This window comes from Plodia interpunctella, chromosome 1 (assembly GCF_027563975.2).
Source record: "Plodia interpunctella isolate USDA-ARS_2022_Savannah chromosome 1, ilPloInte3.2, whole genome shotgun sequence".
Lineage (NCBI taxonomy): Eukaryota > Metazoa > Arthropoda > Insecta > Lepidoptera > Pyralidae > Plodia > Plodia interpunctella.
In genome coordinates, this window is record NC_071294.1 from 832,578 (window position 1) to 849,068 (window position 16,491).

A 16,491-nucleotide genomic window follows, 5' to 3' on the forward strand; every position below is an offset into this window, starting at 1 on the left:
AGGTACGAACATATCGTAATAAGCACTCATGTCCAGTAGAATCAGCACGTAGTACAAACTGGGCCACTGCAACACCAGGTATGTGTAGCTGGTGCACAGCATGGCCGTCATCAGTGCGCAGACGCCGCGGAACCATTCGTAGCGCTGCAGGTATGTGCTGTCAGGCCGGATCGTGAAGCGCGGGAACACGTATCTGTCGTGGAAGTGACACCATCAAAAATTATTTCTCAGAGCGCAGCTCGAGTTATATCTTTACTATCATTATATGATCAATAATAATATAACAGATCATTATATTTGCTTGAATATTATATAGGTACATTATATACCTTCCAAACTGGTTTGGGAGCAAAAAACAACATAAAATGTGCTAGTTGCTCTCCTCCCGCGCAGATTGTAAAAGTCAATCAAGCAAAAGGGTTATAAACTGGAAATTCTTCTCATAGCTAGCAAATCCATCCGGTAGTTTGTTTATTGCGTTCATACAGACAGAAAGACGGGATATAATATATGTGTATAATATATAAACTTCTTTTTATAATATATGTGTTTAAATATTCACCTCAGCACAGCCAGAAAGCCGAGTCGGTTGAAGGGCTGCAAGAATGCCGTGTCCTGCTCGTATTTCTTGGGAAGTCGGAACTTCTCCCGATTGGGGGGCGGCCGCGGCGGCTCGAAGAACAGGAACGATTCCCGCCGGACTTGCAGGTTACGGTACTCCTACATACATAACAATATTTGTGACGGTCCACTGGTATATAAAAATCGACTTTAACGAACGTTATGGTCGATTTTATGTTACGCATTCTTTTCCATTTCATCTTTTGTCGAAATTTCTAAGCTCATCCGATCATTTTGTCATAGGTCTGCCTCATTTTCTGTGTCCGTCAGTCACCCATGAATAATATTTACGTGTGTGGGCACACGGAAAGAGAATGGGGTGGCTTTTGCCCAGCACTGGGAAATGATATAGCTACTTAAAAAAACTGTAAAACTATTCACGTCAAAAATAAAAACAAACGAACTGCCCATATTCGAGGAACGTGACAAGACATCTTCAAATATTAATGTTAACTTCTTTTCGTGTGTTCATCGCCAACACTTGTATCAGGTTCACGTTCACTTTACGGCTACCAACTGCGTCTACAACTACTTAATTCAAACAACAACTTACTTTAAAAACTACCCGCCACGTGTTACTGCGACTAAAGACCCATACATGTCAAGTTACACACTTAACATAGTCGATAGTACATCTAAAGCATAAATTCAAATTCAAAATTCTTTATTCAATTTAGGATGATATACATCACATAATGACGTCAAAAAATTATTTAAACTAAGTCAGTAATGCCAGTCGCTTACCGGCAGGGTCCTGGCAAATCTGACCGCGTACTTAATCTGTGGTATTTCTAGAATCTTCTCCAGCTTCTTCTTGGAGATAGAGAAGACCTGGACGTGGGTCACCGCGCGCACCGTGTAATATGTTGGGAGACCTTAGGATACGTAACAAAGATCAGAATTTATAATGTGTACAATGAATTTCGGGATAACTTTATATAAATAAATATATTAGGACAAATCACACCGATTGAGCTAGCCCCAAAGTAAGTTCGAGACTTGTGTTATGGGATACTAACTCAACGATACTATATTTTATAACATATACATATATAGATAATAAACAGATAGATATAATAATAGATAGATAAACATCCAAGACCCGGGCCAATCAGAAAAAGATCATTTTCCATCATGACCCGACCGGGGATCGAACCCGGGACCTCTCGGTTCAGAGGCAAGCACTTTACCACTGCGCCACCGAGGTCGTCAATCTATACATACGAGTATAAAAAACTAAGTACGCATGCTTGTGACAACAATAATAAGTTATGATCGGACGCATTAAATAATCGCGGACAAAAGCTAGTTACAAAAAGAAATTCAACTAGGTAAGCATCAGTCATTAATTTTTTAATATCCCTATTGTTTGGCACTGGCCTTGACAGAGACAGTGACCCACTTGAGTATGATGAAAATCTGAAAAAAATAACTCACGCAACAAACATTCCACCACTCCGAAGTGACCTTTAGCGCCGAGCAACGCAACCACTTCCCTATTGTCTGGATTTATGACCTGAAATAAATAAAACTAAAATAAATATGTTATAAACTACTAATATTATAAAAAAAGTCTGTTTTCATGGCTGTCTATCTGCCACGCTTTCACGGGTAAACAGAGGGGATGATTTTGCTGGAACAGATATAGTTAATGACCCGAGGCCCAACATAAGCTGCCGCTGGTGGAGCTGCGGGCGAAACAGCTAGTAGGTAATAAATTCTTCATTATTAAAACAAAAACCGAATGAACTAAACAATAATAAAGACTTTTTAGTGCCGAAAGCCACACAGGCAATGATTGAGTAGACGACAATACTGCATAACCTCAACTATTTATGTGACACTTAAAATATGTGAATAGCAAGAGATTACCTGTTGAAGTAGGAAGTGATAAAACGAAATGGAAGATACTTACAGTCTGTGTACTTATAAAGAGTAGAAAACAGATTTTTAATGAGCTACCTTTTGCCATTACAATACCAAATATAATGATCAAGATTGGTAGATCAACCTCAGCTAAAATGGCGGCCTCATTTATTTTCTAAGTGGCAGTAGGTGCCTTGCACGAACATGAAAAGATCTAGAAAAACAAGAAGACGAGAATCAAATTACAAAGAATTTGAGCTGGCTACTAACCTCACACATACCCTGCTTTATGACGAACATCTCATTGGTGATGTCACCAGTGTTCATAAGGATCTCGTTGGGGGAAGTGTAGAAGAGACGCGCGGTCGATGATATAGTCTTCAGGTCGGCTCTGGGTAGATGCTACGACAACAATTTAACCTCAGCATTAACTATACGTATTCAGTATCAAGACGTATATAATAACATGGTAATCATTTGCTAAACGAATAATACTTACGTAAAATACATACTTCTTCATCTGCTTCTTTGGAAGTTGGCAGACCTAATTTGACGTAAATTATTGATGTCATTGATTTAAGTATAGCATCCTAAGTTGAATAAGAATTTAAATTTGAGAATGATCCCGGTAAAGTTCAGAAATTAGACCATCACCGGCACTTTTTCGCATCATATTCTAATATATTTTTACGCAAGTCTTCTCGAGTAAGTTGAAATACTACCTACCTATATAAGCTACCTGTGAAGTAAAACACTGGTAGACAATTAAGACACTACTTCCAATAGACGGTGACATTCGTAAAAGTCAAGCCTCCTGACGACATTAATGAACTTTTGTAAAAACACTCGATCAAAAAGATCAGAGTGGGACTACCAACCTTCATAAAGGGTATATTAAGTATAAATTTGCTGCGTTTTCTGGAAACTATCTCTTGATACACGTGCGGAGGAAGATCATGGAATATGGACTTCTTCTTATTGGTCATGGAGTAAGCCTGCGCATAAAAACAAATTAAATATATTCCAAAAAAAAAACCCATCTCATTCTCCCGTGAGTGTTTGTATATTTCTCTCCATCCGATATCCACGTAATATATATTTTCTTTCTTTCTCTCATTTTCTACTCCAAAAAAATACACTTAGATACCTTGTCTGTGTACCAACAGAGCTCCAAGTAAGTGATGAACCGCTTCCTCATCTGTGGATCTACGTCATTCCTTATCATAAAGTTCTTCACATTAGTAATGGTGGCATCGTAGTCATCTCTGAAAAAATATGTCATTCTACTTCATCGCCTCCAAAGCAATTGTTTTGGAGGCGATGAAGTAGAAGCGACAACTATTATTGTGATTGGGAAAAATCTATTGTTCAACCCATCACAAACTGTTGTGCTACGACCATGTAATGAACCTCACAAAAGCAAATAAATAACTCCTAATTATGAAGAGGACGGAACACAAACTGAGACACACAGCGGCCAAATTTTGAAAGTACAAAAATTTACGTCTTAATGTGACTATAAACTAAAAATCGAATATCGCAGTGGTTGCCGAAAGGGCTTTGGTCTTGATACTTTTACTAGCCCCTATAAATTTATCCACTTGACATGGAAACATCCAGAAACCGATTTTTTCACACCAAATCGTGCTGTTTTTCGGGTCCAGATAACTATTATATACATTGTCTAAATGCCCCAGATCCTATTCCTACCACACCCTGCCTAATTTTAGTTTTCGTAAGCCATGGATTGCTTCCAGTGAAGGAAAACATTGTGACGAAACCTGCACATTCAATTGTTAGTTTATTTGTTAGACTAATTTAAAAAGCCCGATTTTTAATATTCATTTCGCTACAACTTTTGAACGGCTGGACCAATTTGGATCAACATGTCTAAGAACCACCGCAAAAAAATTTGCTATCAAATGGCAGTCAAATTTACTACTACTACTAGTCTACGCTATGGAAGACAAAGGTAAAATGCTCCTAGTTTACATCAGGACTGAGAAAACTGACTAGTTACCTGAGAAAGGTGGTGACCATGATGGTGGCGGAGTAAACAGCCTCGATAAAGATGTGCAGCACAATACAAATCTCCAGGAGTATAACGGTATAGATCACGTTGTCCCAATGGTCTAATCCAAACACCTCCATGTGCGCTGCATATTGAGATTTAACTTGATTATTATTTAGGATAGGATAGAATAGGATATGACACATTAAAATATACACCATCCTAAGGAATCACACTATCCATTGGTGAAAACCGTACAAAAATCCGTTTGGTAGTTATTATATTTTATCCCGTTCATACAGACAGACGCGGCAAAGGGTTTTGCACTGCAATGTGATTGGTTAGCTGCGTCTCACTGCGAAACGACTCGATGATGAGACGTACCAAATATTATACCAAAGTCGTCGCACTACGCATATTCGAGTGCGTCGAAAATGGTATAAAATACTCACTGGTGAACGTCATCATTAATATAGCCCAGTATAGTCCAAATATAATCCTTGACAACACATTTTCGTCATCCAACGGTTTCTCCTCCCAATAAGGAGAGTGAGTGAAGTTCGTTACCAAACAGTGGCCGAATCTAAAAATAATCATAATCATGTTAAACTAAAACCAAGATCAAGTGCGACACGGACTCGAGTTCGAAAGGTTCCGTATCATCTATAAAAACTTGCTGTTTTTGTTGTATTGTGACCACTTACGATTTACCCCTTTTTATTTGTTTTATTATATTCTTAAATATTTGTTGTTGTAGCGGCAACATCATCATTCGGTGACAGACGGACAGACGACGGACGGACGACTAAAGATGCTGAAGATCAAAGTGGAAAAATATAGGATAGCGGACCATTGACTCCGACGCTTTGCTGCTGAGAAAGCACTGGTAAATGCTTAGCTAAGAGAGAGATGCGTTTGTGGAATCGTTGATTTTTCATTGTGAGAGAAACCTATGTGTAGATGAAAGTAAGTACAAATCGCGTAGGTAATATATATACTACTTTTTCTTCTACTATAGAAGAATAATATAATTACTACCTAGTAATAAGTCATAAGGCCTACCAAGAAACATAATTGCTCTTGCTATTTTGGGCATTAATCAACTTGCGTGGGCATTTACAAGAGCGCCCAATTATCATCTGGTCCATAATATCTTAAATAATGTGAGAAAACAATGATAGCTCACACGGGCTTTTCAAATTAATCATAATTATACTCCATAATAGTATACCACGTCATGATAGAAAGTGGGAAACAAAGAGAGCTCACTGGAAGCACATGAAACCCTGCTGTAGAGTAGCGATGAGGTAGCAGGCGATCAGCGTCAAGATGGTGAAGGAAATAAGTCGCATCTTGGTGCTGGCGTTCACGAACATATCCTCGAGTGACTTCAGGTTGCGGAACACCTTCCAGTGGAAGATGAAGGGTTAAAAAAATATATATGTTCTTCCCAATAAGTCCGGGCAAAACCCAACTAATAGATTGTTTTGATAGTGGTTTATCGGGAAAATATTGTTGGCCGAGCAGGTATACTATATTGATTTATTATTTTATTAGTCTACCATTAGTCACGTTTAGCCATTTTCTTTTATAACATTTAAATGTAATAAAACTCATTCCAGAATGATGTTCGATCGAACAGGTTATCTGGTAACCCCTCTTGGATTAGAACTATGGATATTTTTAATAAAAAAAAAATAATGTCAGGTTTACCTTGGGAAGTTTCAATAGCTTGTTGACGCCGTCAAAAAGGCCGTCTCCGACGAAATAGAAGATTGGCAAGATGGCCGCCACGTCCAGGAAGAACCACATACTACGCATTTGTTGGGAGGACGTCTGCATGAAGTTGATCGGCACACCTGTAATCCATACTAATGTTATAAAGAGAAAAGATTTGTATTCTTGTTTGATTTTTTAAACTAGTCAAAACAACAATGCACATCTGAGCAATGGGGCCGTGCTTTAACGCGTATCAAATTCAAATTCAAAATTCAAATTCAAATCATTTATTCAGAAATTAGACCTTCACAGGCACTTTTTCTCGTCAATATTTATAGTTATTTCTCACAAGCTACAAACTACTGGCATTTCGGAACGACCACTGCTGAGAAGAAATGCCGAAAGAAACTCATTTGAACAGTGTTGGTCCCTATCATGCCATCTGTGCGGCTACCGTGAAACTTATAACACGCAGCACGTCATTGCGTCCATGCATTCTCTCTTTTTTAGACAATGCTTACACGATATGTAAAAAAGAGACGAGAGAGAGAGCATGTGGACGTTACTAATGTGCTACATTTTTATTGTTAAGTCTTCTAAATTGAGACTGATAACTGCACCTTCTTCAACATGAGCTCCAGTAGACAGATGGACAATCACGTCCATGATATTGATGGTGTCTACAACAGTCCGGAAGAAGTCGTACTCCGTGGAAGGTGTCGACTTAAACACCACATTGTACGGGATCACCTGTCATAGCATAAATTTTTCCTCTTATTCATAAGTTGACAATGTAATTTTGAGATAAAATATAGCCTATAGCAATCTTGGATAATGTACCTTTCCAATAGTGAAAGAATTTTTGAAATCGGTTCGGTAATTTCGAAGATTACCCACCTCAAACATACAAACTCACAAACGCTTATCTCTTTATAATAATAGTATAGATTTATCATATCATAACTTGGTGCCCGAAGGAAATACCCCTAATATACCTACTTAGAATATATTTTTTTTAATCTCTCTAATAATGCGAACGAAGTCGCGGGTATCAGCTAGTAGTAAATAAACAATCAATTTGGAGATAAACACAAACGTGTTTAATACAACAAGATCACGACAGCACAGGCTTAAAAATGATTTCCAGTAAAAACATTATTGTTACCACTGCCGCAGCGACCGTGCAGCATGAGGCTACGATCTGCCAGGCCACTTGCAGCGAGGAGTCTGGCTGTAGGATGCAAGGGAACGTGGACTTGAGACAGATCGCATCGGACTCGTCCGTCGTCGAATCTGTGCGCTGTGGAACAAGCCAAGGGAGAGAACTAGTTATTTATCTACACAATATTATTTAGAAATCCTCGTCGAGTTTTTTTTTATACTATAGTGGGCAAACGAGCATGCAGGTCGTGTGATGGTAAGTAAACACCGCAGCCCATGGACACCAGAAACCCGATACGGGTACGAATCTTTTCTAGAAATCTCTAATGTCGAAACTATTAGAGAACACTGCTGGAAGTTAATTTTCAGTTCCATAGTTAATTTGGAGCATTAATATTAGTGTAATGAAATAACATTTATTTGCCTATCTGTCTGTCTATCCAGAGTAATCTTCAAAATATATAACTATCCGATTTTGATGAGGCAATAAATGAACGACACTCAGCTACTCGTGAACCTATGAATATAACAAAACACTCGGCTAACGAAAGAGTAGATATTACATTGGACTAAGTACACGATGCCGCACATTCGTGTCTAGTTCTGCCGATCCCAGCAGGAACTGGCAGACGGAGCAAACCCAACTGGCTTTATATTGCCAAGGATGATTTACTAACCAAGGGTCTGACATCTAGGGATGACGTAGACCTTGTTAAGTGAAACGTTTAACGGGTGAGGTAGGAACTGGGGAAACGCTTATGAGCGTTTCTCATATGTGAGACAGAGAAAATAGCCTACGTTTCTCATGATGTAGCTCTTAGCTATCTCGAGGAAAAGCTCAGGATCCTTCAGAATGAGCTTGCCGTCGTTGTCCGTCACTTGCTTCAGTCTGCGCAAATTGTTCTTAAAGTTCAGAATGCTGCTCTTGTACCTGATGCAAAAATAGGATTTCTTTTATAATCTAATTTAAATTGTTCGACGTCAAAGTCTTTCATTTACAAATGAAATTCAGATATTACATCATCATGGCCAGATATTTTTCCTTAGGTGACAAACTGCTAAATAGTATTTTGGAATGACCACTACTGCCGAACGCCGACCCAAACACATTAAATTTTTTATTAAAATTTTATTTCTGTCTGGGAGAATGGATTAATTCCTATAATATTTTCCCAGGGTTATAGGGTATGTAAATCGCATCTTCCACGTGTTTTCGAATCAAACATGTACAATTAATTAATTAGAAAATAAAAAACCATTTTCACCACACCAGCTGGATATCGACAATGTTTTTCTCATAATAATCACATGTTCCTACATTATATGTACCAGTTTTTGCTTATAAATAACCAAAATAGAATTAAGATCACCTTGATATTGATACTCATCACTTACTTGGCTTCATCCAAGAACTTCATTTGGTAATGTTTTTTTACATTTTCTAAGTGTAGCTGAAATCAACAATTACTAAAATTAAATTTCACAGCTATACCTAGTCATGGTCTACGGCCAGCCATTGATTGGCCAACCACGGTGGGGATAGAATGAGCAGTCGCTCGCTTGGTGTAAATGCACCCTAAGAAATACTACCGTTTTATGTTTGAGTCGCTTTGGGTTTTACATAACGTGAGACCAGATTGTAGCCATAGCAGTATGTAGTATTTCTTTGTCATTAGACGATAAATATAAGAGGAGATATTAAATATTTTTTATACTACCAAGCAGGCAAACAGGCGTGCGGCCCACCTGATGATAAAAATGGTCTACCTCTCTCACCTTTCAAACTGGTACACACCAAATCAAACACAGCTATTTGCTGGCAGAAATAGATGAGATAAAAGCCCATTCAGATGACTTTTGTACCAAGATTTACCACCACTGACGTGTTACATAACGCAATTATTGCATGTCTGAAAAACCTGTGTAAACTGTTGGAACCTTATATTTATTTAATTTTATTTGTATATCATATATCAAACTTACATCTATGTATTTTAAATAAAATAAAATGCCAAGAACTACACAGTTATTGCATTAATTATATTTGTAATATTGTAATATTAAGAGAAGCATCGTAGAGGCCCACTAGTGCATTACTAACATTAAACGCTTCGATCATAACTTCATTTTGGCTGTTATTCTTGCCATACTTCAGCGCCACCCTCCACAGTTTATCCACGTCGAGGACATGGGCTGTGCAGAAGGAGGCTGCCCGGATCATGACGTGTGACCTGGCGCAGGCGGCGACGACCCCTCCTGCGCAGGGCGATAGCACCGTGCCCCGTGTCATGCGCAGGATGGGTGTGTTATCATCCTCTGCTGTTAGCATCTGAGAATAGTTGTGATGTCAAATAAAATCAGATACATTTTTCCGTGTCTCAAAATCAAAAACAGATATTGGGCTTGTGGCAGTGAGCACAAATGACGTCACAAATGTTGGAGTCAAAAATTGTTTCAATTATACTTTAATACAGAACTAAAAAATACTAAATGTTACAATAAATAAAATTGATAAATTCAAGTGACATTTGATTGTCGTGTTTCATTATGTGAATACATTTATACATTTTATATACACCTTAGGCACCTTAATCTTGTCTGGTTCCCGCCAGAAAAAGGGTCATACCTCAACATCCCCGTATGTGATGAATATGATGGAAGACTTGGTGGAGTTTCTATTGATGATGGCGTCGCCGGGGATGTAGTTCACAGTGCTCATCATCTTCGCCAGCTCCGACAGGAACGCGAAGTTCAGATCGCGGAGAATGCGGGTCTGTCACATTTTTTTTTTGACATAACTTTTTATCATAATTTATAACTATCTATAATTATAATTACTTATATATTTTATTGTTGAAATATAAGTTCCCCTCGATGCATTACATATTATATACCCCAAGGTTTGTCCGCTAATATTTGTGATATTTATGGTCTATGGAATCTAAGCTTCTTGAATAGCTGTTGCTAAACCGTTAACCAGCAGCGATCCAAATTGATTTATTGTTGTAATTCACAAGTTTGAGGTTGTTACATAGTTATGTCGATGAAGAACGAACGGTAACGTTCACTCACGTTCTCGGAAGTTCCAAACCGATTTCAAAAATTGTTTCACCATTAGTACATTATCCAAGATTTCTATAGGCTATATTTTATTCCAAAATTCCCACGGGAGCGAAACCCCGGGCAACATCTAGTAATTTGTAAATTCAGAAAAACTTCTACACAATAAATTTCCGATAACAGAGAAATTCTCGGCGAAACATCTATGGCACGGCGCGGCACTAGATTTGTAAAAAACTAACTTTCTGAGTGGCTTCGAAGTAGATATCCGTGTAGATGAGGGTGGGTAACGTAGGGGGGAACCTCGTCAACAACACTGTGTCGGAGACAGCCCGTTGCTTGTGCCAGTACATCTTGTAGAACGACTCCACTTTCTGACGAAGACTCGCTGGCACGTTTGTCTCGCTCTGCGCAGCGCAATACATGACATTAAATAACATCTACACTCAACAAGAGGGAAATTTTCTACTCTTTATCAGACTAGCAGCACACCCCGGCTTCGCTCAGATAATAATAAAAAAGTAGCCCATGTTACTCTTAAAGGCTTCGTCTATCTCTGTGATAATTTCATGAAAATCTGCTCAGTAGTTTATGTTTATCAATAACAAAAAGAAAATACAGATCTTTTATCTTTTTAATATTAGTACCTATTGATTATGGACGTATGGATTACTTATACAATATTTCCAGTATATTTATAGACAGACTGCAAGATAATGCAATTATTTTCGACTATACCTACCGTAATTTGCATGAAAGAGCAAAGAGCAAAAAGATACGGGTTTGCTTCCTCGCCTCACCTTTCGAAATCGTCGAAAACTTTTGAATGCTTGGATGTATGAATGATTTTTGTCCAGCCTCAGATTCATATCCCACTACTTGGCAAAGACTACTTGTTTTCCGGTTTGAAGGGTGCTACAGAACCCAGTAAATTCATTCTGTGGCAAAAGATCCCAGGCCATAAAGCGCGGAAATAGGAGAAGTTTCATAGGTAACGCGCTGTGACACCGCTCGTGTTGCAGACATCTATAGGATGAAGGTGTCTTACTTACCATCAGGTGTGCCGCTGTCTGTATACTTGTAATATACTAGTTGTTCGCCGCGAACTAACACCTCGTGAACAAAATATTTTTTTTACAAAATTGTGAATATTTCAAAAAGATTTCAAGAAGAAAGAACTTGAAAATTGTATTGACAGATCGTACATACCTTTTAAATTTCATCAAAATCAGACCATCGGTTCGAAAGTTATCGCGTTACAAACATACATACAAACATGTATTTTTGCCCCAAGTTGACTTGTAGACCGAGCGAAGTCAAAAAAAAGACCTGTCATTTTCTTCCACTTATCTCACCAAGTCACATAAATAAATCGAATTACTCACCATTTCCTTTATAATTAGTCTGTATCTCGCTCTGAAAGCCTCCTCGGGCCGCATGTAAATACTGATGACCAGTGAGAGCGACGCGACTGCCGCGCCTGTCACCAGCAGGCAGCCGCTGATCATTACCAACAGACTGATAATCCGCTCCACGTCGTTGGCTGGCGGAACTGATGCCCTAATGATCATGAAATTCCATTTAGCATCTTGTTTTTAGTGGTGTATAGTTCCCGTGTAAGCAGGACCACTCTCGTTACTCCCATGGGATAAATGATGAAACCCTTGATAGCTGATAGGAAACATGAGTTTTTCCAGGGGTGTCACGCCAGTTATAAAATGAAATACTTGAGTCTTCAAAATTGTTGCAAGTTTTATTTTTTACCTTGGACTTTCGGTTCGCTTTACAGCCGATAATAAATCCGGGAACACGCAAGGATAAGACAGGAAACATCGTCTACTTAATCATTTTTATGTCAGAGGCTCCAGAAACCTTACATGTGGACGAAATGTACAAAAGCAACTACTGACTTAACTTTTACCCGCGGCGTCGCCCGTGTGATTGTCTCACAACAACATATTCTTTTTCCCTCATCTATATTTCTTAACTGTACACACATTCTCTTACAGATTGTCTTCACGATGTTTTCCTTCGACGGTAAGTGGTTGTCACCTAGAACTATTAAGAGTCAGTATGGTATACAAACTCACGTGGCACGAGTAAGATTTTAATCTGGAACCTTCCGGTTGACAGACGGCCATTTCAATCATAGGACCATCACAGCTACTACAGTAGGAAGTTCGTTGAAGATGTGTGTTATCTTCAACGAACATTCCACTATGGAATATAAAATGGCGACGTACCCTATTGGCATAAACATTTTGTTGACGATATAAAGGGCAGACATGAACATGGCGGCGACCGTATGGTTGTTCGATGACAGTTTCTGATTGGACACCACGGTCTTCAAGGCTCGGTTTTCGTAATGTGAGTAGTTTATTTCAAGCTAAGGAAAGAATTATTGTCGTAAGATATTATATATGGGGCATTCACGGAAGATAAGGCAAGAATCGTGTCACACAAGGAGGTAAAATCGACGGCAGGCGGGCAGAGGCTGCTCCACAGACAGGAACAACGTTTTTGATGATGAAAGTAATAATATTGCTATCAAATTGACTAACAATTTCCCCACATGACAAACAAACTTTGAATGGAACCACTCCAAATTCTGTAGTGGTTGTCGTACTAGGCGGGATAAAAAGCCTATAATTGTTCAAATTCTCATAAAGGCTTCATCATGACGTCCAATGTCATGAAGCTCGTAAAATTACAGATTAATATTCAAAATGTCAAGTTTTGTGGTAAAAAGGACGTCAATGCAACCACACGAGAAAATAAGAAAAACCCATACGTCGTCCAGCTGCAGCCACACGCATGCCCAGGTGACCCGCAGCACCGCAGACATGTAAATGTACTTCAGAGACGTGCCGAGAACGCTGCCATTCAGATTGTAACCGTTCAGTTCCCCTGAAACATTGGTGTAATAAAGAAATCACCAGAAGTGGTGGTCTCTGAAAACTACAATTAGAATTAAGAAGCTATACAGCTGAAGCTTCTCCTCCCGCGGGGATTGTAAAAGTCAATCAAAGGTTTTCCTTTAATTGAATATATAGTACTATAATAGAGATTCTTCTCATAAACGACGAGCTACCATCCGGTCAATATTTAATTTCACTTCCACCTATAATAATAATAAGTGAGAAGCGAGTCACCACCTGCCCCTTAATAATCAGTAAGCAAGCATTATGCCAGGTGTCCGAACCTTTTACAATAGCCCGTCTTCAGTCCATCCAAATTTCATTCTATAGACCAATACTTCTATTCACAATTCTGCAATAGTTCACACTCCCGCCGAGACCTGCTCATGGGCATATCATTTCATTAGTATATCCGGAAGCGGGTCTCGGCGGGAGACTTACACAACATCAAAATTCTCCAAAGGGCCTCTACGTGTTGGATCCATATCCCCACGCAAGCCTCTCAAAGGACCGGACTATGTGCCGTGAATCCCAAAAGGAGATACAAATAATAATAATAATAACTCTTGGCACTGTCTACCCCGTAAGGCAGAAAGATGATTCTGTCTTTCGACACACAGGCAAAATCAAAATTGTTGGACATACGTGACCGACTGTACTATCTCAATACAATTATTGATGCGCGGTTCCCTGGATGGTTTCCATACTTTTCTGGAGACATTTCTGGTTTTGGGGTAACGTTCGCCTAAGGACTGCATACTGGGAATAAATAATAAATAATGGGAAACGACAGACTGAGTATTACATAACTCAGAAATGGTGGGGTTCTTAAGAGTTTCGACCGCTGTTTCAAATTTTAAGAAAGACAAGAATTAGTTGTTTTACTATCAGACTTTAGAATAATTAATCTGTACTGTGGTAATGTGAATTTTATGAATGATTGATTTCGAAAATGATTCCTTCCTCAAGAAAATTGACGGACCTTAATGACAGCGTGGCTGCAGAGGTCCAAACGCTCTGAGAACCACCCAAATACCCCCTGTCGTCAGGGTTTAAAAAGGGGGAAACTTACACAGATAACTAAAGGGTCTATTCAGCCGTAAGTAATAACATACAGACTTAAGTATCTTCTGATTCTGAATTATCAGCACGTAGTGGAAGAAAGTGCCAAAATCTATGGCGAAACGGACTGAAATAAGAAAACAAAAGTTTAAATAGCTGTGACAGTCAACGTATTTATTTTTGTCGTAAAACTATTATCAATTACTAGCTGTTGCTGCGACATCGCTCGCGTAGATTTTCCACGGGATCTGTTATTTGTCCGTGATGAAAGGTACCCATGTTCTTCTCCATACTTCAAACTACATGCATGGAAAATTTCAAGAAGATTAGTGGAGTAGATAGAGCGGGAAGATGTAACAAACAAAAACAATATTATTTTCGCATATATAATACTAGTTAGGATAGTTTGAACCGTCATTTTGAGAACCTCTCGCTTAGCAGTAGGATCAAGGATTAGATCCAGAAGGCGATACTCTTGGAACAAAAATAAACATTAGTCCACTAGTTAAGACGTATAATCCCGCCTATAAAATCAATACGTCCACGTCGTTCAAATACCACATACTTGTATCACCCTTAACCACCCAAATTCCCAATTTTTACCACCGTGCACAAGTTGAAAAACAAACAAATACGCTTTTAGGGAAGTAAAAAAGGCACTAACGCATAGTCCACATGTCAATATCAATATTCTCGATCGTGATGAAGGTATTGTACATGATACCGAGAACGTGCAGCCCATAGATCACGTTGTACGATATGTCGGCCAGATAGATGTAGTAATGTTCCTCCTCTATCACGACCCAGATAATGGCCGCCAACGCTATGACGCAGACGATCGTGTTCCACACAGGATCCTCGGGAGCTATGTGGAAGTAGTGTATCAGACGCTCCTTACAATACCAGGGAGGATATTCCAACTATTAAAATCAAATCAGTATTAGACTAGGCTAGGGTGCAGTATACAGATTGACTTTCATTATAAATTATAAATTATTATATACGGCGGTTTACGCCGTGTATTTGCCCAGTTTCTTCCGTAAAAGTCAGACTCCCAAAAATACTGTTGGACTGGGTACAATCTTGGCAAAACCTGACCTGGATTCGAACCCGGGACCTCCAGTGTAGCAGTCCGGCATGATGAAAAGAAAGAAAAATCAGTTGATTTGATTCATACATTTTATTTAGGTCAGGTATTTTGATTTTGTTACTAAAAGTTGTTCAGTGTCATAGACTGAGAATTTAGATGAAATAATGCCAACAAAAAGTCAGATAGATGTTTATAATACTTTAATTTAAGTCAGATAGGTACTCAAACGTTTGTCAGGTATTGAGGTTGGTATGTTTGGCCTTGGAATAGAACCTTACCATACACGCCCGTGGATGTCGTACGCGACTAAGAATGAGAACCTTGACAGCCGATAGGCTACAAAGGCAATCCCTAAGAGGGTTGACGTCTGGCAGGCCGTGAAATCATAGCGGAGTCCAGAGATTTTCTACGCTCAGTAATTTCGGCTGTACCATATGTAACTCAGCTAAGGACGAGTTTTCTATCTATTGGTGATAATCGCAGTGCAAATGCGTGCAGTAGATTGAAACAGGCAGACAGACGGATGGGGTCGAAGGCTTTATTTTATAATATGTATGGAATACTCATTATACTTTCCACTAAGAAATGAGCTGAATACACACCTCATCCTGATATTGGTATAACTGGAGCTCCAGATCTTTGTGATAAGAGCTGATCGCGCTTGGTCTTCTAAGATCTTTAAATTCATCATCGTCCTTGGTTATAGAACTGAATCTTCTCATGATTCACTTTAACAATACTTATATAATTATCAAAACTTATTTTAAACTTTAAAAATTAAATAAATTTCAGCTTAAATTGCTTCATGATGGCTGAATTAGAAAAATCACGACTAATGTCAAAATTATCCATGTCAACAGATGAACAAATGTGAGGGGGTCGCTACTGTTTAATATTTCGACTAGAAAGTTACTTTTCAAAAATCTTTAATTCTGATCGCCAGCACAAATATAGTTGTTATCAGACAGAGGTTTGGTATTAGA

General features: G+C 38.8%; 1 protein-coding gene across 3 annotated transcripts in view; it reads right to left on the reverse strand.

Moving 5' to 3' along the window:
- LOC128670384 (uncharacterized) overlaps nucleotides 1-16,353 on the reverse strand; it is a 33,011-nt gene extending 16,658 nt beyond the window's left edge. The window contains exons 1-24 of one of the 3 annotated variants that reach the window (XM_053746012.2): nucleotides 16,111-16,353; nucleotides 15,083-15,338; nucleotides 14,429-14,545; nucleotides 13,230-13,345; nucleotides 12,682-12,824; nucleotides 11,824-11,998; nucleotides 10,681-10,845; nucleotides 10,005-10,151; nucleotides 9,480-9,707; nucleotides 8,774-8,829; nucleotides 8,177-8,309; nucleotides 7,383-7,517; nucleotides 6,838-6,967; nucleotides 6,212-6,357; nucleotides 5,768-5,904; nucleotides 4,951-5,081; nucleotides 4,508-4,643; nucleotides 3,635-3,752; nucleotides 3,366-3,482; nucleotides 2,758-2,889; nucleotides 2,059-2,137; nucleotides 1,366-1,496; nucleotides 563-720; nucleotides 11-193 (exon numbers count right to left, since the gene is read on the reverse strand). In XM_053746012.2, coding sequence (XP_053601987.1) covers nucleotides 11-193; nucleotides 563-720; nucleotides 1,366-1,496; nucleotides 2,059-2,137; nucleotides 2,758-2,889; nucleotides 3,366-3,482; nucleotides 3,635-3,752; nucleotides 4,508-4,643; nucleotides 4,951-5,081; nucleotides 5,768-5,904; nucleotides 6,212-6,357; nucleotides 6,838-6,967; nucleotides 7,383-7,517; nucleotides 8,177-8,309; nucleotides 8,774-8,829; nucleotides 9,480-9,707; nucleotides 10,005-10,151; nucleotides 10,681-10,845; nucleotides 11,824-11,998; nucleotides 12,682-12,824; nucleotides 13,230-13,345; nucleotides 14,429-14,545; nucleotides 15,083-15,338; nucleotides 16,111-16,230 — 3,389 coding nt within the window. In that variant the 5' untranslated portion in view covers nucleotides 16,231-16,353. Of the gene's footprint in view, nucleotides 1-10; nucleotides 194-562; nucleotides 721-1,365; nucleotides 1,497-2,058; nucleotides 2,138-2,757; nucleotides 2,890-3,365; nucleotides 3,483-3,634; nucleotides 3,753-4,507; nucleotides 4,644-4,950; nucleotides 5,082-5,767; nucleotides 5,905-6,211; nucleotides 6,358-6,837; nucleotides 6,968-7,382; nucleotides 7,518-8,176; nucleotides 8,310-8,773; nucleotides 8,830-9,479; nucleotides 9,708-10,004; nucleotides 10,152-10,680; nucleotides 10,846-11,490; nucleotides 11,546-11,823; nucleotides 11,999-12,681; nucleotides 12,825-13,229; nucleotides 13,346-14,428; nucleotides 14,546-15,082; nucleotides 15,339-16,110 lie in introns of those variants that run through there. The other 2 variants (XM_053746021.1, XM_064436006.1) reach the window with 2 other exon arrangements.
- Between the last annotated feature and the right edge of the window lie 138 nt (nucleotides 16,354-16,491).